Below are 25,944 nucleotides of genomic sequence, written 5' to 3' on the forward strand. Positions count from 1 at the left end.
AGCATGCTTGAGGGGGTTGCAACAAATAGTGTACCCTGATTTTAAAATATAAAATCATAACATGTTAAAATATGACACATTTATACATTCCTTAACATCAATACCACTATGCAAAACAAAGTAACTACACTTTTACTCTGGTCAAAACTTAGAAACATAAGGTCTCAGACTGTGTTTTGCTGTTACTGTCATATATTTGTATTTTGTAACAATGCATATTTAGAATATGACACAACCTGGCAACACAATGGCAAACAGCAGCATTATTAGCATTTTCAGAAGCAAAACAATAAAAACTATCAACTATCTAATGACATTCATCATTGAGAAAAATGAAGAGTGCTCATGTTGAGAAAAGCTACAGTTTCTGTTGACTGGTCAGCCTGTCTCCCAGTCTCCTGACCAGGTCTGCCAGCTCCTCTGTCTGACGGGACTTCTCCTCCAGGAGCTCATAGCGCAAACTTGAGATGTCCTGCTTTATCTCCTTTAGTTCTCCTGTAAGACACAAAGTCAAGAGAAGGATAAAGACCTGCATTTCCCCATAGGTTCATATCCTTAATTAACAGCATAAATTCTGAGTTGGAATAATATGAAGGTGAGTAAATAAAACTTTTTTTTTAAATAAACGGTAAGTTTAAAAGGGATAGTTTACCCAAAAAATGAAAATTACCCCATTATTTACTCACCCTCAAGCCATCCTAGGTGTATATGACATTCTTCTTTCAGACGAATACAATTGGAGTTATATTAAAAAATGTCCTGGATCTTTTAAGCTTTATAATGGCAGTGAATGGCCGTTTAAGTTTTGAAGTCAAAGTGCATCCATCCATGATGAAAGTGCTCCACACAGCTCTGGGGTGCGTTTCCCGTACAACGATGTAACTCGCTGCTTCACCACCATAGTACGATGCATCCTTAGAGAAATCAACTAGCTAGTCGCGACTGTTTCCCGAAACCCATTGTCGCAAAGTATCTTTCAACCACGTTGGTTTCGCATGTGGTGGAGTAATAACTACTTTTAATGAAACTGTTTGAGATCCAATTAACGCTAGATTTGTTAATATAAATTACAGACATGACATCTGAGGACAATTTCAAATTGTTCTCAGTTGTTTTGCTTTATTACCAGACTCAATATTTGGCTCGTTCTTACATAGTAGAACACGTTCGCACAAGCGCACTCTTCAAACTAAAAGACGTAAATTCCATTTGTATGTATTCTAAATAAAAGGCACCGGTTGTACTGATTGTCAGCTTGCTTATTTTGCTCAATATAAGGATTTGTTACATCCAAATGTCATGAAATATAGAAACGATGCTTCTAACCACAGGTCGAGAGCTGTCGTTCAAACAACACAACTTTGCGATGCTGTTTGCGAATGTTCGTTGGAACGAAGGTTTCGGGAAACACCGACTCGTTGAACTATGCTGATAACGACGGAACTTGCGACCATAGTTGGCTAACGATGCTTTCGGGAAACGGACCACCGGGCCGATTAATAAATGCCTTCTGAAGTGAAGTGATGCGTTTGTGTAAGAAAAAAATATGCATATTGAAAACTTTATCGACTAAAATAACTAGCTTCAGGCAGACGGCCTATGCAAGTACACTTCACTTGACGCGATGTATGACGTAAGATGAACTATACCTTTAAGAGCAAAGCTTAAGGTGTCCCTATTATGCTTTTTCGATATTACCTTTCATGTAGTGTGTAATATATTTTTTGTGTGTACATTTGTGAATGTAAAAGGACAGCAAAGATTCAAAGTTAAAGTGCATGATAAATTAAGTTATTGTCTCTCAATAGATTCTGAACTGCCTGAAAAGAGTCTTCGGTAATTCCAGTCTTACATTCTGCACGAACCAACGTAGTTTTGTAAGCAATTTGCGCATTGCTATCCTATGGTGTTCACTGGCTGCCCGGAACAACAATCTACTTTGACCCGGCCTCGAACACTGTGGTTGTAGCTGAGGCCTGGAAGAGTTTGGTTTGTGTTACTGAGATGTCGAGAATATTCGGTTTTTCAAATCTTCACATATTCTGGAAAATCCAGCGTTTCAATGTCATACTTGGAAACTTGGCGGCTTTCTTCTTCCATGAGGGGGTTTGGCGTCACAAAGGCTTTGTCAACCAATCAGTTGACAACTTTGAAACTGTAGTAACTAGAAGTGATTCCCATTTTCTGCATCAGACGTTTAGCCAGTGGCGTCTGAGGCTGAGACTATGATAAAACTGACATCAGAATAACTGTTCATGTCACTGTGTATGCAAGAGCTGAGCAGGCTTCCGGAGCTGAAATTCAAATATGGTAATAGATATTTGGTTTCCAACACACACTGTAAGCAGTAGACCAATCACAACAGACTTGGCCATTTGACCAATCAGAGTAGAGTAGGCTTTGAGAGAGGAGTTTAGAGAGATTAAATCCTTGATCCAACACTTTGAGAAAAGAAGTGTTGCTGAAATGTATATTATGAGAAGATGAACATGTTTTTGGATGCGTACAAACATTGTAGGAGACTTCCAATACAAAATTAGGAACATTTGATACAGCATTAAAGGGGCAATTTTATGAGCAAATCAAAATAAACTCATTTCAAACTGAACTCAGACCCCAAATAACTAGGTATATTCAGTGAACAACATTCTCATTAAACACAGTGTTATCTCAGTGAGTTTGTGTGAATGTGTGCTGAATACAACAGAACAGAAATTACACATTGTACCTTCATTAACTTCATCGCCCTCTTTGTCAGTCTGTGCTTTGATCACATATCGTTTGATTAGCCGTTTCATGATCCTCTGTGGATACAAAAAAATAGCAAGAAATCTACATAGTCGTGGTGGATTCTTGTCTCTCATATTGCTTACCTATTTTAGCAAGTATGTGTGTAGTAATCAGGATAGTGTACAGGTACTGTATCACAATATAAACCCCTTTCAGCACGACTATCAGCTGGTCACAGTTGTGTGTATTACCTGGTAGCGACTTGATGTATGAGGTGAATTCTTCTCACTGGACTCATTTTGTTTACCCGACTTGGAGAAAAAAAAAATATTTGTGAATATTTTACTAAAAACTATTTTGTTCTTTCAATAAATGAAAGCTTCTCATGATGTCTGACCATAAGAGGGCACCAAATACCAATCCAAATATACAATTTTCATTGAGAAGCTCTCAAAAACTCTCACACATCAATTCAATTCAGTTTTTATCTCACCTCACTGAGCTCTGTGTCCTCCTTCAGGTCCTCCTTGTGTCTGTGGAGGGGTATTAGCAGGAGCTGTTTGAGTTTCATAGCCAGGCTGAGGACTGATTTTGGGCTGGGAATGAGGTTAAACGGCACAGGCAGAGTCCCTCCTTCCTCAAAGTAAGAGAACCACAGCTTAGCCCTGGCAAACTTCCACTCCACATCTGCATCGTTCTGTCACAAAGATATATGATATGGTTTCATTGGAAATGGCATACAATTTGATACATATACTGTATGTATATATATATATATATATATATATATATATATATATATATATATATAGTGGCCCATAATTAAGGGTGCAAGCACTGAAGGTGCTGAAGGTGCAATTCTATTGAGTTGGTACTGATTTTCTTCTTCCTCTTCTTCCTTATTGTTCTGCTCTAAAAGTGTATGGGCGTCAGAGACCATAAATCGTAAAGACCCCAAAATTTGCAGGATGGTCCCAGTCGTTCACCGCTACTTAAGCATACAGACACACAATTTGCCTTTTGGATCACAACTTTGGAAACCTAAGCGCTTGAAACAAATCTTTTTACGCCAAAAGTCAAGCCGATTTCATGTAGGATTTTCCTAAAAACCTACTTTTTCGAACTCCTTTCGAAGGCTGTTGTTCTGATCTTCCCCAAAATAAGCACACAACAGCTAGGGATGCATTGCAAAGTTATAAGTTAATTAATTGGTCGGGCAATGCCCAGTTTTGCCAAGCTGCTGAACGCAATATCTAAACTTGGTGTGATTCGCTCAAAAATGAAATATCTGTAATTACTCATCCGCATGCAGTTCCAAACCCATCAAACTTTGGTTCATCTTCAGACAATGTAAGACCTTTATGTGGACTAAACCGTTCAATTCATGTTGATTCGTTTTAAGATCACTTAAAGCTACACTGTGTAACTCTTTTAGTTCTTTCAAAAATATATGTGCTCATTAATGTATATTTACTTTAAGTAATACAGTAATAAAGTATTCTCGTGAGTGTATAATATGCCATTGAAAATACATACGGGTAAGGGGTTCTGATGTCGGTCGCCATGTTGCCCCTCCATCTTGAAAGAGAGGGACATACCCGTTAATTCAAGTTTCGCCTTTCGCGTTTACGTTTGAGTTAACACTCATGGACGAGGTCGAAGCCATGTTAATCTTGGACTACATTGGTCACCGTAGGAGTTAAAACGAAATCGGAATTGAAAGGAACAGAAACTAATATTCACTGTATGGTCATATACCTTTTCACCGCTAGATGGGGGTAAAAATCACACAGTGTAGCTTTAATGAACTTTTTGAAGCTTCAAAGTGTCAGTTGCGTAGCTGTCTAAGGAGGAACAGAAAGCGCTCAGATTTCACTAAAAATATCTTCATTCGTGTTCCGAAGATGAACGAAAGTCTTACACAGGTTTACACAGGAACAATATGAGGGTTAGTAATTAATAAAAGAATTTTAATTTTTGGATTTTTGTGAACTAGGCCTTAAACAAAACTTGACAGATAAAGACAACAGGACAATCCAAGGACTCGCACCAAGTTTCATAAAATTCCACCAATAGGGGGTGCTACAACTAAAAAACCATTATACGTAGATCCAAAGTTGAAAATGGCTATTTGTCCTTGGTTGACGTCCTAACTTATCCTCAAGTATGACTACTAAAAATCTAAGGCCTTGTCCACACAGACACGGGTATTTTTATAACGGTGACTTTTTTTTACACGGTTCGGCTGTTCGTCCACATGGAAACGTGGTATCAGGTCACTGAAACCGAACATTTTTGAAAACCCCTGCCAGGGAGAGGATATTCAGAAACACATATGTTGTTGTTGTGTAGACAGTAAAACCGGGGTTTTTGCCTTGTGACGTCAGAGTGTGCGCCGTTATCCGCTGTGTTTGTCATCAGATTGTGCGCTGTTATCCACCAACCGAAACCGGTAATAACTTTTTGTTAGGCTTCTGATTGGCCAACATGGCTTTACGGTTAGAGTTATATCGCCACTTGCTGGTGTGGCATGCTCTTTTTTTTTTTGCGTTTTCATGTAGACAGATTTTTTTTTTAAAAACCGAGCATGTGTGGACAGGAGGACAAGGCCTATGTCGCTTTGGAAAAAAGCATCTGTTGAATGCATATACAGTATGTAACTCACAGTAATGAATGTAGGAAGACTCAAATTATTTTCTAAGATATAGAACTTCCCCATGTGATCACTAGCCCCAGTTTCCCTTGCATACGTAAGAACTAAATGAAAGAGAACTGGAATTTTTTGTATAGCATCTGTAAATGCACTGATAAAACCATAGAATGCTAAAACTGTATGAACAAAATGAACGAATCTTTTTTCGAGTCATTTGGTCCAAATGACTCGAAAAAAGATTCGTTCATTTTGATGAACGAGTTCGAACAGGAGAGTCACGAACACGCATCACAGAACAGAGCAAGGCGAGCATTTGTGCTTATAAAACTTAAAAGTTATTTATTTTTGAAATGACCGATCGTTTCACTAGATGAGACCCTTATTCATCGTCTAGTATTGTTTAAAGCCCTTTGAAGCTGCACTGAAACTCTCATTTGGACCTTGAACCATTTGGTGTCCAGTGAAGTCCATTTTACTGTATGGAGAAAATCCTGGAATATTTTCATCAAAAACCTTAAATTTTTTTTCGACTGAAGAAAGAAAGACATGGACGTCTTGGATGACATGGGGGTGAGTACATTATTAGTACTTTTTTTTTTTTAAGTGAACTACTCCTTTAAGTGTGTGTTGCCATATTAGTAGCTAATGTTCAAATAACGAGATCCCCAGATTGGCAATAAAATGCATCAAAAATAACTTCCTCTGTTTCCTGTTGCCTTATCAGACCTCCCTGGTGCAATAAATCTTATTATTAAGGACATTCTTTCTCTGCAGCAGCAGCTTTATTTGTTGTACATGTTCCATTCAATGCACCAATTTATATTTCACTGTTGGATGCTACTGTATAACATTGTGAACAGCCAGTTTTGACAAATTGTTTACACAAACAGGCTGTAATTTATTAAACAAATGATTGTTAATTGATGAGAAAAAAGTTCTACTGTGACCAAAGAGGACTTCCCATTGTATTTCAACAAATGTAACAGCAATATAAAGGATCTGTAGTCTGAAATTTGCATCTCATTTGAAAAGGAATATGAATGGGAAATGATGGGGTCTGGACATTTAGCCTTGGCCTCTACTATCCTTTCCTAACTATTATTATTATTATTATAGTTTATTTAGATAGGGACAGATACAGATAACATAGATACACTTTGATAGTGATCTGATGCATGTATCAATTTTTAGCCAAAGCTAATTTACAACATTAGTCCCTCTAACGTCTGGTCATTTCACAAATCTCATTTCATAATATGATTACCTCAATTTCCTGAAAGGAGTTGTTGATCATGGCGATGAGCATGTTGAGCAAGACTATAACCATGGTAACGTTGTAGACTCCATAGAGTACATAGCCAATATTCTCGATGAATTTGTGCCCGTTGTTGATGATGACAGATTTGACCTCAGAAAGTCCAAAAATAGCCCAGAACAAAGTTTTAAAGCTCTCCTCAACACTGGAGAAGAAGAAAGAGAAGAAACAGACAACTTCCTTTAGGTCTGGGGGTATGTTATATATTAGTGTTTTATTCATCAATGTCCGTTACAAAATCAATAAATATGAATGTTTGACTCCATATACTTCTTTTTTCATAAAATAGTTATGTATAGTTACATTTACTCATGACATTGGGTTGGTGCAACTCGCAAATATGTTCTAAAAAGCTACTGTATTTACTAAATGGCACAAGTCAAATTTTGATTTCACATTTTTTAATGAATAAATTTTGAATTTTGGTGAATTACTTGTCTATTTTATATTGACCTGAGGCTTTTTAAACATCAAGATCCTGAAGATGTCCACATGGACATGGTGTGGTAGTCATGATAATTGAGTTTGCCAAACGCCTACTTCCAGTATGTCCATGTGCACTGCTGCCAAAGGCTCTGGGCATTTTGTAATTACATAACGAATAAAGACATGGATGTGATACGATTACAAAGGAAGAGAATAAACAATCAAAGGAATTAATGTGAATCAACCAGTTATGTTCATTGCTTACGTTGTGAAGGCACCGTTTTGCTTTGCTCCACGATAGTACGAGTAGAGGTTAAACATTCCAATCATGAAGGCCACAAACACCATTATGAAGATCACCATGAATTTAAATATGTCTTTCACAGTCCTGCCCAGAGAGATCTGCAAAGGCCCAAAGCTCTCATTTGCCGGCAGGATGTACGCAATCCGAGAGAAGCTCAGAACCACCGCTATGGCATAAAGGCCCTCGGAGATCAGCTGAGGGTCTGAAGGAACCCAGTGGACACGAGCTGAAATATATAAAAAGGAAACTTGTAAGGGCGGAGAATCTGGGGCCGTATTCACAAAGAATTTTATCTTACCACTAGGAGTACTCCTAAATCAAATGTTTTAGAAAGGAGTTTTCTCTTCACAACGCCATTCAGACCTACTCTTAGTAAGGAAAAATTATAACTCCTAGATGACAGGGCCATCTTGCCGAACATAACACAGATGCAACAAATCATGGAATTATGACATCTAAAAATGTGTGTTTCCTACACTATAATAAAAGTAATGTCATCAAAATGCATATATAATGACATGTTTGTGCAGGTCCCAGTTTAGTGTAATTCTAAAAAGGCAGAGAGAGAGAGAAAAGTCGGGTTACACTTTATTTCGATAGTCACTTTAGACGTTCTACTGACTATAAGTAACTTTTAAACTACATGTCAACTAACTGTCATTAGAGTATTAGTAGGCTGTAGTAGACTCTCAGTAGACTGTTAGGTTAGGGTTAGGGTTCAGGGTTGCGTTTCCCGTACAAGGACGTAGTTCGCTGATTCACTACCATAGTACGATGCATCGTTGGAAAAATCAAGTAGCTAGTCACGGCTGTTTCCCGAAACCCACTGTCGCAAAGTATCGTTCAACCACGTTGGTTTCGCACGTGCTGGAGTAATAACTACCTTTAATGAAACTGTTTGAGATCCACTTAACGCTAGATTTGTTTTATATAAATTACAGACATGTCATCTGAGGACTATTTCTAATTGTTCTCAGTTGTTTTGCTTTATTACCAGACTCAATATTTGGCTCGTTCTTACATAGTATGCACGTTCGCACATGCACACTCTTCAAACACGTTACTTCAAATCTTTTGACAAACTAAAAGACGTAAATTCCATTTGTATGTATTCTAAATATAAGACACCGGTTGTACTGAATGTCAGCTTGCTTATTTTGCTCAATATAAGGATTTATTACCTCCAAATGTCATGCAATATAGAAACGATACCTCTAACCATAGGTCGAGAGCTGTCGTTCAAACCACACAACTTCGCGATGCTGTTTGCGAATGTTCGTTGGAACGATGGTTTCGGGAAACACCGACTCGTTGAACTATGCTGATAACGACGGAACTTGCGACCATAGTTGGCTAACGATGCTTTCGGGAAACGCACCCCAGGTTAGGAGAACAAGTTGACTTGTTGTTGCTAAGTTACTTATAGTCAGTAGAATATCTGTTGGGGGACCAACAAAATAAAGTGTTTGCAGATATTATGCTGACAGTCTACTGATACTATAATGATAGTTTATTTGACATGTAGTGGTTTGACAAGTTCGTGTATTAAATGAAATCAAGGTAGCCTAATACCCTAATGAAAACCGCCAATGGCCTTATAATGAAAAAACGCCACTTGCAACACTTGCTTGGTTAATTGACATCCTATTATCCTAAATAGTCTACTCATAGCAAGGAAGTGTTGCTCCTGAAGTAATGTAATAGTTGGATGACGGTGGATTATGAACTCGCCAAAAAGGAAAAGAAATCCCAACTGGACGCAGGATCAGTTACTGCTGCTGGCCCAGTTGGTGCTAGAAAACAAACATAAAAAAGGGAAATTCGGCACTGGGATATCAAGCAAAACTTAGCTTGAGACATGGGAGAGGTTTTGTTTGCAGATCGATGCAGCATTCCCGCTTGTGTCGCGGACCCCGGAGCTACTTTTAGCCATAAAATGATTTGTGAATACGGCCCCTGGTCTTTTCTACAGGTTTTTAAAATGGTCAAGCTGAAGGAATTTAAAATGGAAAGTCATTGGTGGAAAAAGTGTGAGCTGCTACGTTTGTGTTCCTATTTGTCTTCATTTGGGATAGTTCCCCCAAAAATGTAAATTCTGTCAACAACCCAGCCTTATGTGTTCAGCAGAAGAGAGAAATTCATACAAGTTTGGAACCACTTGAGGGTGAATAAATGATAACAGAATTTTCATTTTTGGATGAACTATCCCTTTAACTCTTTCCCCAATCCCCACCAGAAGTTTTTATTTTGTTTTTGCCAGTCGAGTTGCCAGTCAGCGCCAGTATTTTTGATCATTTTCACAAAAAATTCATGGCCCCCAAAATATTTTGTTAAATATGTGAACATAAAATATATGAAAAGAAAGAACAGAGATTCTGCTTTAAAAAAAATTGTCAATTTATCAACACTAAAAAGTGGGTAAGTTTCAATCACGTTTTTGCAAAAGACTTCGGAAGGTATGAAAATATAGATGGAGTAGATCAAGTCCATCAACAAAGCTTCAAAAGCTTCAAACTCTTCAAAGGCCAACATTTCATTCATTAACGTGAGGCAGTTTTGATGCAGGTTAAGTTTGATTATTGCATTGGCCTACAGTACGTCTATGAGCAATGCTTGTTCTGTACTATTTCAGAAGATGCTTAATAGCGCCCCATACCATACAAGAATTATTATTGACAATGCTACATCTCACTTTACTGTGATGACAAAACGGCGCTATACTACGCACATGGCACCCTTTATCGTTAATATTCACGCGAACCCAAGGCGTCATAAATCCTTTAGCGTAATATGACACTACCCTACACCTAACCATCACAGCACGTGTTATATTAACGATAACGGGTGCCATGTGCGTAGTATAGCGCCGTTTTGTCATATAGCGTTCTATATGACACTAAAGGATGAGAATGCATTGGTAGTATTGTGTATTTTCAGCCCATTCTCACCCCCAAGGCGTCACTTAACTGACGCCTTGGGAAGCATTTGGACATGCTTCAATATCTGACGCTTTAGGCGCCCTTTAGCGTCAGTTAGATGACGCCCTAGGATCGCGTGCACCCTACCCCCACCCCACACCTAAACCTAACCGCGTCCTCTAACTGACGCTTTCCTTTAGCGTCAGTTAAATGACGCCGTAGGATCGCGTCATGTAAGTGACGCTAAAGGGCGCCTAAAACGTCAAATATTGAAGCATGGTCAAAGGTGACGCCTTGGGGTGAGAATGCGTTGGTATTTTAAGTTATTTTTTTTAGCAAATAGACCACCACATCATTATCATTTTTACCACCACCTCATTTTCATATTGGTAGATAATATATCAGTTGGAAATACAAAAATGTAAATAAATAGTATATTACATGTATTTACTAGATAGATGCTATTATCCAATATTATGTATGATCAACATTCCATAAAACAAAAATCTCTTTGCATTGTTGAGGTAATGTTGTTGAAATCATAATCATTATTTATTTATTTGGTAGTTTTGACCCCCCCCCCCCCCCCCCCATAGACCACATTCTTGTGATAATGTCAAAACAAAGCAAAGCTATTTTTAAAGGGGTGCTATGGCAACAATGTGAAATAGTGCAAAATGTTTTTGTTTTTTTAACATTCAAGTATGAAAACCTTTTCTAGTAGACAACAAAACCAAAATCAAGACTCTGAAAAGGGGCATAAATGGTCCCCTTTAAATGGATGAAGCATTATTTCTTCAGTGAAGCTTGACAGCAGTACTCACCAAGACGATAGTATTCTATCTCAAGGGGCAAGGTAATGTTTGACAGATCTGTGTAGCGCTTGTCGACGTAACTCTGTGCAACATTTGCATGCCAAAATGCCATAAATCTAGCGATGAAGGAAGTCACAAAAATGGCCAACATTCCAAAGTCCAGCAAGTTCCAAGGCTCCAGCAGATATTCCCGAGGACCCTGATACCATATCTCTTTACATTCAGCCCAAATCATTCCTTTAATGGGAAGAAAAAAAAGAGGTAAGTTGTATTTTAAAAATGTTCAAGCACCCAGTCATTTCGTGTCTGATCTTTTTAAGCAAACGATTTGAGTCTGAAATGAAAGTTTTTTTTTCTAAACTGAACAGATAATTTTTACAAATATATATCTAATATATTTTGATAAGGCAGATGTGACAGCTGTTGGACGGTTTGAAGAGTCGTGTCCCTTCTGATTCGTTGTGTGCTTGCAGTCATTTGGGATCCATTTTAGTACATCACTGTGGGAACTTTCCTTAAGCTTGATGTCTAATGTGTAATCATTTCCTCACCCGTCATTCCAAACCCATTTACACTGGTCATATAGACTACTTTTATAATGCTTTTTTGCAACTTTCATACAGAAAATGAGCAGTATGAACATTCTGCTAAAGCTCTACTTTTATGTTCCAAAATATATAGGTTGGAACATCATGTGAGATTATGAAATGATGTGATTTAGAATAAATGTTTAATTTGTTGTGTAACACAAAGAGATGTCCGACCTACGACCCAGGATATGATCAGCATTTCCATCCAAGTAAAAGGTGTGATCTTCATGCGGAACAATTGAGAGGGGTGGTCGTGGATGGTCATATTTGGTAAGAGAGTTGTCCCTTCAAAACGGTCAGCAGCGTTCATGATGAGAAGGCCAAGAAAGATTGTGAAAGAAGCTGCATGTGCCACAAATTTTAGGAAAGGACCACGTATGATCTTCCCCATCTAGAGTTAAAAACATTGCACAAAACAAGTACAAATTAGCATTGTTGAATGATTGTTATGTAGCAGAATGCAATGCCTTGGCTGATGGAGGTTACTGCAGTCTGACCTTGCTTGAGGGTGCTATCCAGTACAGTAAGGCCAGGATGGGAAGTCCAACCACCACCCCCAAAACCACAAGTAACTTGACAGCTGTGGTCTGCTGCCTGAGCCCAGACAGATTCTCATACCATATGGACAAAAGCTGCTGTTGGCAGTTTGGATGGGCTACAAACTGTGTGGGAGGCATAAGAGCAGGCAGAGCAAACAGATATGTTAATATTACTGCACTATCATCCACTGTGTATTTTCAACACTGAATGGTACTTAGATGAATCAATCTGCCGAATAAGTATATCTGAAAACATTGTGTGCATTATTGATGTTTGTTATGAGAGAAACCCACCTTTTTCAGCTCATACTTGATGGCCAGCTTTAATCGAACTAGATTAGGTCTGCCACTCTTGTCAAAGTGGCCACCTGTCTCTGTGTCTCCATTTAAAATGGCTTCCACCTCCTCTGTATTCCGACACAGATCCAGAAGTCCAACTACAAAATCCTTACATTGCATGGACAGCATCTTATAATCATTCTGTGGATGGAAATTAGCATAGATCTGTTGAAAATATACACACACAAGTATGATAAAAAATTTCACCATTTTGAGCCTGAACATACCTTAAAGTGAAAAAAAAAAAAAATCAAGTAAATTTCTGTGGAGCCTCACAAATGACATGTGGACAAAAAATAATATATATATATATATTATTGCCATGAATTAAGAATGCATTCCCATGACTTGAATTTCTTCCATTGTTTTAGCAAATCATGGCCACATTATACTAATTTTCATTTTGATTTAACTTAACTAAGGGAACAAATATTACAACATGGCCACAACTTAGTAAAAGAGGGAAAGAGTTCTTACTTCGTGGCCATCATTTAAAAGAGGTAATGAATTATTAAACGTGGCCATGATTTGTTAAAATGAGGGAACAAATTAATAAAACAAGGAAATGTATTACTAATTTGAGGCCACAATAACATCCCGTCCATTTTATTACACCCAAAATGGCTTGAACCCCTTTTTGCCCTCAGAACTGCCTTAATTCTCTGTGGCACAGATTTAACAAGGTGCTGGAAACATTCCTGAGATTTTGCTGCATATTTATCAGCTGTACATCCATGATGTTCATCTCCCGTCCCACGACTCCCACCAAATCCCAAAGGTGCTCTATTGGATTGAGATAAGGTGAATGTGGAGGCCATTTGAGTATAGTGAACTCATTATCATGTTCAAGAAACCATTTTGAGATGATTTGAGCTTTGTGTGGCACGTTATCCTGCTGCAATAGCCATCAGAAGATGGGACACTGTGGTTATAAAGAGATGGACATGTTCAGCAACAATACTCAGGTCGGCTGTAAGGTTTAAACGATGCTTAATTGGTACTAAGGGGCCCAAAGTGTGGCAAGAAAATATCCTCACACCACCAGCAGCCTGGGTGAGTGCCACTCACATAACCCTCTGATGGTCCTCGGTCACTTCTGACCGAATAATTTTCTGTTTTGAATTTTTAAAAATCACAGCTTCATCGGAAGTTTATGATACTTGATGACTTTTCTGGCATTTGGTATGTGAATACAAAGAAAAAAATGAGGTCATGATCCAAGCATGCTAAGTGGTCATTAAAAAATAGTCACACTCGTGGTCTTCGGGCAAAAATGACCGACCCTTAGGAAATGAATGGGAAATTTAGAAAAACACAGAAATTCTCTGAATTGGCTGCGATTCTAAAAGAAAGTACACCGCAGTAAAGGGGTGACACTCTACAAAATCAAGAGTGCAAAAAATTCACACACACACATTTTTTGTAATTTTTAAAAATCACAGCTTCATCTGAATGTTACGAAACTTGGTGACATTTCTGGCATTATGGATGTGAACACACAAAATTGAGTTGCTAAGCATGCTAAGTGGTCGTAAAAAAAAATAGTCACAAATTGGTCTTCGGTCAAAAATGACCCCCATAGGAAATGAATGGGAAAACTTACAGAAATAGAAAATAGTTTTTGAGATTGTTTCAAATATATATTCAAATCCCCCCCCCCCCAAAAAAAAAAAATAAATAAAATATATATATATATATATATATATATATATATTATTATTATTATTATATCATGTATAATATAATATATATTTTCCATGGCAAAAATAGACCATAAATATTTCACAAATATTAATTAATTCAATCAAATTGTCTCAAAATACTAAATTAAAAATAATAAGTATTATAGAATAAAAATAAATTGCATTGGTTTATACTGGGATGGAGGAAGTTTCATTTTTAGGTGTCTGGTCACTTCTGACCGGGAAGGCTCAGGACGTGACTCCTAAACGAAGACCATCAAAGGGTTAATTGACTTCATGAAATATATTGAAGTGTTATAAAAACATTTCTTGCCAGAAATATTGTTACAGCAAAGTTTGCCACCTATGATATCCTTAATACTTGGAAACTGAATGCAACTGGCATGTGATTCGTAGCAGATATGCTTTTCATTTCTTTCTAGAGAGCAGGCTTACCATCTGTTTAAGATGAATCTGCATACAAAACCTACAAAAATTTTTTTCTAATGTACTTCCTGTCTAAATATACCTAATTAAATGTTTGGACACACCCATTCTTCACTGTGTTGACAATATCACAAATATCCTATTCTTTTATGTTCCGTCATTTAAAGGGGACATGTGCTTTTTTATTTTTCCCTTTGATTGATTTACCTTTTGTTGTGTTCTCGCCATTTTACTTACGACTGTTTCCTGAACAATGCACTTCAATCCAGTGTGTTAACGGACAAACAGTTTTTACCATGATTAAGAGAAATGAGTTACAACTGAAATGTAAGAGAAGCATCAAATAAACAAAAAAATTGACACTTTCAAATGTCCTGCTTAAGTTGTGCTTGTGAAGGTGCTTTGAAACTGTCATTATTGGACTTTGGCTCAAAATGGTAATGTAATTACAGCAGTATTTTACAGGACCCCAGGAAGACTTGGGACTCGATAGTTATTGGAAGTTACATTCCAACGCATGCTCTAAGTAGACTAATCATCACAGATGGGGGCTGGCTGACCAATCAGAGGAGAGGTTTTTTTCAGAAGATCTCTTTTGAAGAAACCGAAACTAAAACAGACCGTTCAGACAGAGGGTGAAAACAGGTGCTGCAACAATATAAATTATAAGAAAAAGAATGAGGTTTTTGAACATTAAATCATGTTAACCTATTCTATTAGACCCACTGAACAAAATTATGAACCTGTAAATGAGCATTATAGGAGCCATTTAAATATAATCATTTTAATGTAGAAAAAACTGACACTAAAAAATAAAAATGTATATTTTTAATTATGAAATTAAAACCGCCAGTAGGTGGATGCAAATCACCGCATTAATGAACGAGTCATAAAGGCATTCATTTAATTGATTTGTCAAAATTCAAAAAGGCAGATTTATTCTGGAACTAAGCAACTGGGTCACTGAATCAGAAAACCCTGATTCGGTCAGATACGCGCAACTCAACTCTTTTTCTGTGGCTTGTTTGGAATTATTGTCGTTGGAGAAATAGAGTATTGACAATATTATGTCTAAAATGTCACATCACAATATTCAGTCTTTGTTTATTAAACTGTTCTATAAAATCATTATCACATTTGCAATGGCACCATTATTCTGGAAATATTGTTTAATATCATGTTAAAAATATAAATATTAAATCATACTAAGGAGGTTTTTCCCACCATATCTTACATTTTGGGTGCATTGTATTAATTCTGCTTGCATCTGATATCCCTTTCCAGTTATTATGCATACAGCAAATTTCCTTTTATGATTATGGTCAATTTTGAACGATGCTGGGAGATTCCTTTGTATTTAGCGTGCTCACCGCACTGTATGTTTATTCTGTGCTTGTGCTGCGTCACATCATCGCGCAGTTGCTTTAATTTTGTTCATCAATTGATGTTGCGATGATTTACATACAAATTTTATATAAAGTCATTCTCAAGTCACACAGTTTAAATCAAGTCTCGAGTCATTGGATCTCAAGTCAAAGTCAAGTTTTTTTTATTTTTTTTTTATTTAGTCAAGCAACTCCTTAAATTTGTCATTCGAGTCAGACTTAAGTCATGTGACTCGTTTACTCCATATCTGAATTTTCATGCGATTTGGGGTATATATTTATTTGAATAAGGAATGTTTACAGTATACATGGTAAGCAGGTCTAATGATTAGCTCTATAAAAAGGTAAATATAGCATATTTCAACAACATTATATGACCAATATCCATATTAAATGGTAATAGGAAGTTATGACAAACACTCATTGGTGGTTTAAAGTGAATTGCGTAAAAGTGTAATATTAATCTTTTAAATTGTGTTATGTAGCTTGATGCTAATTGTTGCTCTAACCCACCTGTTACACCAGTAGCTGTCTATATCTATTTTGTTACAAAAATTCACATGATGGCCCAAGATTAGGCCTTTTCTTTTTTTTTTTTCTTTTTTTTTTTTTTAGAAAGACTTCAGGTGGATAGGTGGATAATCTGGGATAAAAGTGGTGTTACCAGCAGGGCCATAAATTATAATGGCCATAAATAATTGTATTCCCATTCATTAGCCTTCTCTAAAAAGACACAATATAATCTTATGAAATGATTAATAAAATATAGCATAGTTTTAGAGATAAAATTCCTTGCATTTGAAACGAACCAAGACCACACTAATTAATAAGTTGTTATACCACATTTATATATATTTGTGTACGTTTAAAAATATATTCTTAAATTTTTTATTTTTATGTTTGAGCTTAATTATCTCCATATTATTAGCAGTCTGAATAATTATGTGTCTTGAACTGTAATTTCCCACGTGTCATATTTTTAAATATATATTGATTATGTATTATGGCAAGCAGGACGAGCCCGAGGGCCGTGGGAGAATGGCGCGAGGCCGGTGGCATGATTGATAATGAGCGACACCTGCCCGACACACCGGTCTCGTATCTCTAACGGTCCTCGGCCTCATCCTGCTCGCCACATGTATCTATCCAGAATGACTTGTGAGCAGCAACATTTTTATTTTGGGTATTTCATTTATAATGCCCCACTTGCCAAAATGGGGGATGTCTAGTGAGGGTTTAATACAATCTATATTTTCTCTTCCAACATCTTATTATGCCTACCTTAAACTCTTTTTCTATGTTGGCTAGTACAGCCAGTTCATTGCTAAGCTCTAGAGCCGTCAGTACTGGGTCCTCACTGGACAGGGATAGGTAGGCAGGGCTAGCCAGCCCTTTGTAGGCATTGATTCTGGAACGTGAATGGCTAAAAGAATCATGCCTCTGGTGATAAAGGCAGCTGTTGCATTTGCAGAAGTAGTCATGTGGCCGTACAATGCGGGCACCCTTCCTTAGCAGAATGTGCACAATCTCATATTCGTGGCAATGAGACGCTAGTGTAATGGGTGTAATATCATGGGAAAACCGAGTACCATCCTCATCATAGGCAAAGAAGTCGTCGTGTGTCTCTGTCTGGAGGGGGCTGCTAGTGAGTTTGGTTGTGTCTGCAAAGGCTTGGTGGGCCAAAATGGCCTCCACAATACGAATATATCCTTTACTTATGGCTAAAAGCAAAGCGTCACCTATCCTGGCCAGGTTCTCTTTTTTCAGCAACAGTTCTGTCACTTCTAGATGCTCATTGGCAACTGCAAGCTGCAATGCATTCTGGCCCATGTAGTCCACACAGTTGACATTAATTTCCGGAATTTCTTCCAGCATCCTACGGATGACAGGGATGTTTCCATACTCAGCTGCCTCTAGGAAACGCTCTTCAATTGAGGTCAGACTACTGTAATGGGCGTTAAACATGTAGGCCGGTCTTCGCATAGCCATGCGCCGGCTCTTAGCCAATGAGTGCCTTTGAATGTCATCATTGCTCCACCTATTCCAACAGAGAGAAAAGAAAATGTTAATGTTTAAAACAAAGTAGTGGTAAGTAACCAGTGTAAACATAGTGACATTTTGGTGAGGAAAAAAGGGTCCATTATCTACTGTCAGACAGTGTAGCAAAGTATGACGCACAGCTCACATAAGTCACTTTCAAACCAATTCACGAGTTCACGCTTACAAATCGGTCAGATAGATTCAATTGGTAAACATATTTGGCGTGCTGTCCGGGGAGAGATCTCTGATCTTGGTACTTGGCTCAAACGCAGAGTATTCTATGTCATGTCATGTTATTTGTCATGCTATGTCATGTTATTTTAGTCAGATATGCCGATGCTACCGCGACACACATCACTTAGATGAGCAGCTGAGCGTCTATCAAGCCAACATGCCGCAATCTATCGCAAATCAAAGTGAAAGTAAGTCGCAGACACTTAACACTACCATCTTCATTAAAAGTAAAGAAACAAAATGATCTTACCAGGGCTGTTGCACTCTCTCTTATTGCCGTCTTTGTTGATTTTGTAATTAGCCGATGATTAATAAAATTCAGCTCATATCTGTTGCTTTCGGTGACGTGCACTTTACTAAATCTGCATATAGCGTGTGAATTGAAGATCAGATTTATATCCGTTTTGCAAAAACACATTTATTAAATGACCAGGTGTAAATGGAATCGTTTTGATAAATCAAATAGCTATCCGATCTGAGAAAACGCATGAAGTGGCCAGTTGTAAACAGCCCCAATGAAAACGTGCAGTGTTGGGGGTGTGCCAGGACAGGTTTGGGAACTACTAGACAGGAGAGAGACATGGCTTGTCATGTTTTTTTATATGTGCTTACACCAAACATAATAAAAACAATAGCACATGGCCAGTGAACACAATCACAAGCCATTTACTCAAAACATGACAAAACCAGCAACCAATGAAAGCTCTCACTGAAATAATCACAATATGCATGCTAAATCGAACACAATGAGCATATTGCCCGAGAAAGAATGAGCGACAAGACAGAAGGAGTGTCAGAATTCCAAGAATAAACAGACCGAAGAGACTGAACCCTAACACATAGTATTTGTGAATGTCCAGGTTACTAATGTAACCCCCATTCCCCAAAGGAGGTAACGAAGACGTTACGTTAGAACAACTGATTAATCGGGATCTTGTCTGAGAGCCCAATCACCTTTGAGTGGTAACAGAACCAGCCAATGCACATTGGTGAGTGACATTTGAATCACAATCTGCTTTACTAACGATCCGCTAGCTGCCCGCCCCATAAGCAGGCTGTCAAAAAACGCATCTTTGTAGGCAGCCTAGGCTCTGAGATCTGCACACAAAAACAAATAGGTACAACCACCACCCAAAATCTAAACAAAAAGTGTTCTAACCAATCACCGACAGGCCTGCACACAAAAGCTTCACAGCCTGAAATGGAAAAGAATGAGAGGTTCGCTGGGATTCAATGGGCGGGAGCGCTCAACCGTTATCCTCAGATCACCCTGCGTACCAAAGTGGCCCTCTGCTGAGCAGATGAACCAGATCGAGGGGTAGCTGTCAAGTCAAACTGGAGGAAATATAAATTAATCACAAATCTAAAAGAATAAAGCTAGTAATCTCTGCCAATCGGAGCGAGGGGAGGAATACGGAAAAAAGGTGTGTATAAGACGAGTCGGACACAAGCTCTGCCGAAAACTGAAAAGCAGGACACGGAGAAAGTGCACAAACTTTCAATACATCGTCAAATACCGAAGTGGCAGTCGGCGTAAGTGCTCATAACGTGACTATTTCAAGCTAAATTTAATTCCATGCAAAATATTAATGTTATTAAGTTACTGGTGAATAGATTTGTGTACTTTTGTTTGTATTTCGATTTAATTGCAGGAGAGAGTGACGATATTATTTCGTAAGTTCACGTGTGATTGAGCAGATTGTTAAAACAACGTAATTTATCTGATTTCATGTACACACATTGTGATAAAGTGTCATGGTTAATTTTATGAATTGTGCATGTTGCAGATTATACTCAAAAAGTCTATTAAGCATATTAATAATATTATTTGAGAATGTTGCATATCAAATAAGATACAAAGAACTACACACGACAACAACACGTTTAATAAGCTTTATTAGCAATTAATTTACAAATTTAGTATTTTTATTTCTGTTAAAGGTTTTTCACCTTTCTTCTGTCTGCCAATTTGAACACTCATCATAATGGATGCAATAATAAGAAGAGTGGAATCCAGTTAAAGCAACACCAAGGAACTTTTCCTCTGCAGTCTCCCTACAGGTTGGAAGCGGAATTATCCATTACCACTGTCGTAAATAATTTAGCATACCACAGCCCCAGATAGCAAACTGACATTGGGTGCTTCTCAATATCCCTCCTCGTCTCCTCGCTCCTCTGTCCTCCCTCCTATGACCCGGAAACCGATCGAGCTCAGCCATCTTGAAGGACATCTCAATTCTCGAATTGCACCGTGAGGAGTCGAGGATCGAGGAGATAGGAGGCTTCCTGAGGAGTCATAAGCGAGGATACACAGGTGCATCCTACGCGGAACTGTTATATTGACTAAACGTGACGCACGTGTCAATTCTCCTCCCCCTTCACATCGGTCACAATCATTTTAATTTATACTTTACCTTTGCAGTTTATATAAACCACACATCTCATATATTTCAACAGTATAGCCCATCTTTATTATTATTTATTATGAATTTATTAAATAACCAAACTTCAAAAACATAAGGGCAGATCCTTTTAGCGCTGCTGATGACACTGTGGAGTGACGCTCGACTGATCAAGAATTCCAATGTATATAAAAAAGCTTTTATTTGATTCCTCTGTCCTCCTTTCCTTTCCTCGCTTCCTTCCCTCGCGTCCTACAGGGGGTGGAGCTGAGACGCAAGGAAAGGAAGCAAGGAAAGGAAACGAGGATGCACAAATAAGAAATGAGAAGCACCCATTGAATCAACGTGGAAATATGACATTGAAACAACGTTGATCCGACATTTTTTGCTCATCGAATTAACGTTGAACCAACGTCAGGTGCGTCATTCTTTCAAAACTAACGGAAAATCAACTTGAAATCAACGCGTTGTTTCAACGTTATGAAAGCAAACCAATTTTCGATTTTCATTTAGCTTTGAAGAATGCCGCGTCTGACGTTGGTTCAACGTTAATTCGATGAGCAAAATCAACGTTGTTTCAATGTCATGAGAGACGTCGTTTCCACGTTGATTCAATGTCAGTTTGCTGTCTGGGGCCTACTGTTGCACGTGCACGCTCGCTGTTTATCCAGCACCGACTTTGGAATCAACAATGGCCACAGATAATTTCAAGAAGTGACGTGTACACAGTCCCTTCCAAAAGTATTGGAACGGTAAGGCCAAACAATTCTTTGTTTTTGTTGTTCACTGAAGATATTTGGGTTTAAGATCAAAAGATGAGTATGAGACAATAGTTCAGAATTTCAGCTTTTATTTCCTGGTAATCACATCTAGATGGGTTAAACAACTCACAACATACCACTCTTTGTTTGAACCCACCCATTTTTCAAGTGAGCAAAAGTATTGGAACATGTGACTGACAGGTGTTTCTTGTTGCCCAGGTGTTGCCTATTAGGTTGATTGTCCAAACATTAAATAGCTCTGCATGACTAGTTTACGTTTTCATCCTTGTTTCAAACCTATAAAGACTGAATTCCCTGTTAAGGAGGATAAACCAACATGAAGACCAGAGAGCTGTCTATGGGAAAAAAGAAAGCCATTGTCAAGCTAAGAAAAGATTGATCAGAGTCATTGAACAAACATTAGGCATAGCAAGCACAACAATTTGGAATGTCCTGAAAAAGAAAGGACTGGTAGAAGAGGGGACAATAGCAGAGGGGACACACACGGGTGGAATGACATTTTAAAATACACAACGTCATACCCGTGTTTACTCTTTTAGGGAAATTGCTTTTTCTGATGTTGAAGCAATCTCAAGCAAGATCCCAATTTGCCAGTCTCTCTAACGTACTGCAAGGGAACTGCTGTCGTATGAAAAGATCTAACTAAAGATTCTTCAAAAAGTATGTTTTCACAAGAAACAAAAATCATCATGTAAACCCTCTGATTGAGATAATCAACACAGCCTCAATGGAAACATGTTTGCTTCTTGCGCATTTGCTTTTCACAGTGAGGTGTGCTCACCTCAAAAAAAAAGCAGTTTCATCTGAAACAGATGAATGTGAATCTGGCAGCGTTTTATTATGTTGGCTGTTGAATATATCATGGTAGTTTGGAAATTTAATGTCCAGTGACGAGCTGTGGTTAATCAGTGAGGAGCTAAGGTTAATCGCATGTGACAAATAAATAGTATTAACAATTGTGAGATAAAAACACATTTTCTGAAGCACCCATGCCATTTTAGCTTGATCCTACAAATATGATCTTTACAATATGCTACAATATGATATTTTTTATTGTGACTCATGTTTCATACCAAAGCACTTCACTTTGCAAGTGCCATGTTGTACCAGGTGAGCTCGAGCAAGTTCAGAAAAGCCATACGGAGCTCATGGTTATGTTATGCAAATGACAAAATTAATTAGTTCACAAATCACAAACTATGGTAAAGGTGGTTTGAGATCATAATATAGTATTTGGTACCAGGAAGTAGAAACCACACAAAATAAGTTGTAATATGTTTACCGTACTAAAAGTCTATTTAAAAAAAAAAAAATACCAGTGTATTACCACCACTAGTGGTAATTTTGGCTGAAAACAGCAGTTAATTGTATACAGTAGTAGGTATGTTTGTGAAGTCATTATAGACCTTGTGCACCAGAGAAACGTGGGTGCCATCATCTTTAGAATATTGTCTTTTAACTTCCGTTTTTGCGGTCGCTCTGTATATCTCTATGGCATCGTCGAGGAGTAATTAGCTGGTGAAGTGAATTTACTTATTGTAGAGTTAACAAAAGTTATCATGAGCATTGTAATGTTTATCATAAAGCAGATGTCTTAACAAATGTTGACCGAGAATTTTTTACGAGCAGTTCATTCATACCTGTGCAAGATGTGAAAATACAAAAATACAAATGAGCGCAACGCTGAAAAGGGGTGGGGCTACATAAGGTCTATTATGTAGGTTGAGGCATATACAGTAATATGATTATAAATATTTTGTAGATTTAAAAATGTATTTAAAAAATGTATTGTGCCATTGAATAGTTTAATATAGTTGTCTACATTTGTTAGTAGCTAACTGTAGTGTATTTTAACTACTTTGAATTATAGTAAGAAGCCTGTTAGCTTGGCCACTATCATGCTATAATTATTATTTTTTTTATTAATTATGAATAAAATGTTTAGCTGTAGTTATATAATCCTCATGGGATTCCGAGGCTGAGTGTTCAGATTCAGGATGAAGAAGTTTCATGAAATCAAAAAAAATATTTGGACATCTGGTGGTTGATAAAATGGATCATGTTCACATGTGATGAACTACACCTTTGATTACTCTGATAGGACTTCATAAATTCATTAAAAAAAAAAAAAAAAAAAAACTTTGGGACCAGTTGGTTTAATGTCTCTCCAATTTATTTTATTTTTTTTAAATAGTAACAATAGTTCAGATAAAACCTCTAGCAGCATATTTGCAGATTACTTGGTTGACGATATTTTAGTATTGCAGTGAAATTCTTAAATGTTAGTGTCCAAACACTGTGACTGTAGATGAGATGTTTATAATCTCTTTTTCAGATTATACATGTTAAGATCTAAGATGCTTATTCGTTAATAAAAAATAAAAAAAACATTTTAAATGTGAATTATGAGATTTACCAAATTACAGAGTTGTTTAAAAGTAGTTTACGTATGTCAGACAAAGAATAGAGGATGTGCCTGAATGTTTGCATTTAAATTGCTTAATTTAATAATAAGTATTACGATTAAAATTAATTTGTTTGTTTCCATAGCAATAACAGCGTTGAATCAGAGATTGATGAGTCCTCCTACACCAATGCTGTCTTTGTTATTCAAGAAGATAAATCAGATAAATCAGTGTCAATGTTCTCTTCTTTACACTTAAATGTATTATACGTTTTCCTTTTAAAATTCAATACAAGCATACGACTTCATCTTTGTATTTTGAATGACATTAATCTAAAAAATAAAAAATAAATAAATAAAGACTGGCCAGACCCAGATGAATATATTGACCCCAGATGAAATATTGACCCCAGATGAAAGTCAAGAAGAAAAAATACATTTGTGTAATGAACCTTTTACTCAAAATGCTTCAAAATCAGGTCACATCATAATCTAGTTTGTCAGGCTAGGCAGACGCAGACACGGTTATTGCCCTAATTCACATTACGTTAGGTCCAAATATTTAATTTGACAGAAAATAGACAGGCCTAAGTGACAAAGAACAGAGTTATCTTTATGTCATTTCTTTAGGCTATCACTGTTTTAAGATCAATCCTTCAGGGGCATTTAACATGTCAGTTTGTCAGAGAGGGTGGCAATCATTTATCTTGACTTAGGCTACAGCTAAAGCATTAAATAAATACAATGACAAAAATTAGGAAAACAATTAGCTTAATTAAGAAGTGGTAGGCAAAAAACTTTTCCTAACTTAGTTAATGTTGCAACATTTATAGCCTATCTCCAAAATGTCCAATAAACAGAACTCACCTCTTAAAGCGTGGTAAAGGATTCTTTTCAAAGTCGGTGTTCATCCGTTGATGAACAGAAGTGTGATCAGTGGACATCTGTTTGCTGTCTTCATGAATCACTGGCGCACGAAAGAGCCGCTCACTAGGAATAGTAGATGTGATCATCCAGAGAGCAGAATTCTCCGCAACTTTTTTTTTTTTAAAGAAGCGAATTGGGTTGATTCGTAAAAGTATCCGCAGATTCCTGGGAAGCTTATTCTGTCAAGTGTGTTCAACAAATCGAATGTGTGATGATGTCACGGCTACATTATTACGAGTCGTTCAAAGAAACCTTTTTCAATTTTATTTGGTGATTTTTTTGAATAAATTATTATAAGATTTTAGACAATGTATGCATATGCTGGGAAAACTGCGAAAAAAATATATGTAGGCTATATATTTAAAAAAGTACTTTTGATAAATTAAAATGATCACTGAGAGGTTATGAAGAATCCATATACAGCTGACTTGAAAACAACTGTTTTATTCTAAGTGGAACGAGTCGCCCCCTTATGGGCGCTGACATGTTGATGCTATTGTGTTGGCTATAGGCTAAACATTTACTTTACAAAGTTTGATCATTAAAGTACGCAACATGAAAAACAAATAGTACAGACAAACTTAACAATCGAACCTGCATCGACAGCATGGATTAGCAGGTTACTATTGTACTGAATGTCTGTGTAGGCCATACAGAGAAAAATGTAGACACAAAGTTAAAATAATTGTGTTTAGAAAGGTTTTTATGTTTAAAAATCATTACCTAGACCAAATTTTGTGAATGTAGCACAACTCATGGTAACAGGGTTGCTTTCGAAAGGATGAAAATGATTTAATGTAGGCTAGGCTATAACTTTGTCAGTGTTAATGTCAATGTATTCAGCACTCTGAATGGCTAACTTTACACTGCATACATTATTATACAGAATTTGTACAAATCAAAGCAGACATGTTGCAAATTGAGCTTTTTTATTTTATTGACCAGATTCAAAAATTTGGCATTCCAATTTTCAAGATTTTTCTTTTAGAATTTTAAAACTTTCAAAATCCTC

At 37.2% G+C, this 25,944-nt stretch overlaps 1 protein-coding gene across 1 annotated transcript; it reads right to left on the reverse strand.

The window, feature by feature from the left end:
• Positions 1–211: 211 nt before the first annotated feature.
• Positions 212–25,266, reverse strand: trpc6b (transient receptor potential cation channel, subfamily C, member 6b). The gene is made up of 12 exons (XM_039647668.2): positions 24,873–25,266; positions 17,425–18,181; positions 12,585–12,770; positions 12,249–12,413; positions 11,926–12,142; positions 11,171–11,398; positions 7,390–7,654; positions 6,648–6,843; positions 3,224–3,427; positions 2,982–3,041; positions 2,729–2,804; positions 212–495 (listed from the first exon to the last, which is right to left on the reverse strand). Exons 1-12 carry the CDS (start codon positions 25,016–25,018, stop codon positions 359–361), a joined length of 2,637 nt encoding a protein of 878 aa, XP_039503602.2. The 5' UTR covers positions 25,019–25,266; the 3' UTR covers positions 212–358.
• Between the last annotated feature and the right edge of the window lie 678 nt (positions 25,267–25,944).

The sequence above is a fragment of the Pimephales promelas genome, chromosome 10 (assembly GCF_988280905.1).
Source record: "Pimephales promelas chromosome 10, fPimPro1.hap1.1, whole genome shotgun sequence".
Classification (NCBI taxonomy): Eukaryota; Metazoa; Chordata; class Actinopteri; order Cypriniformes; family Leuciscidae; genus Pimephales; species Pimephales promelas.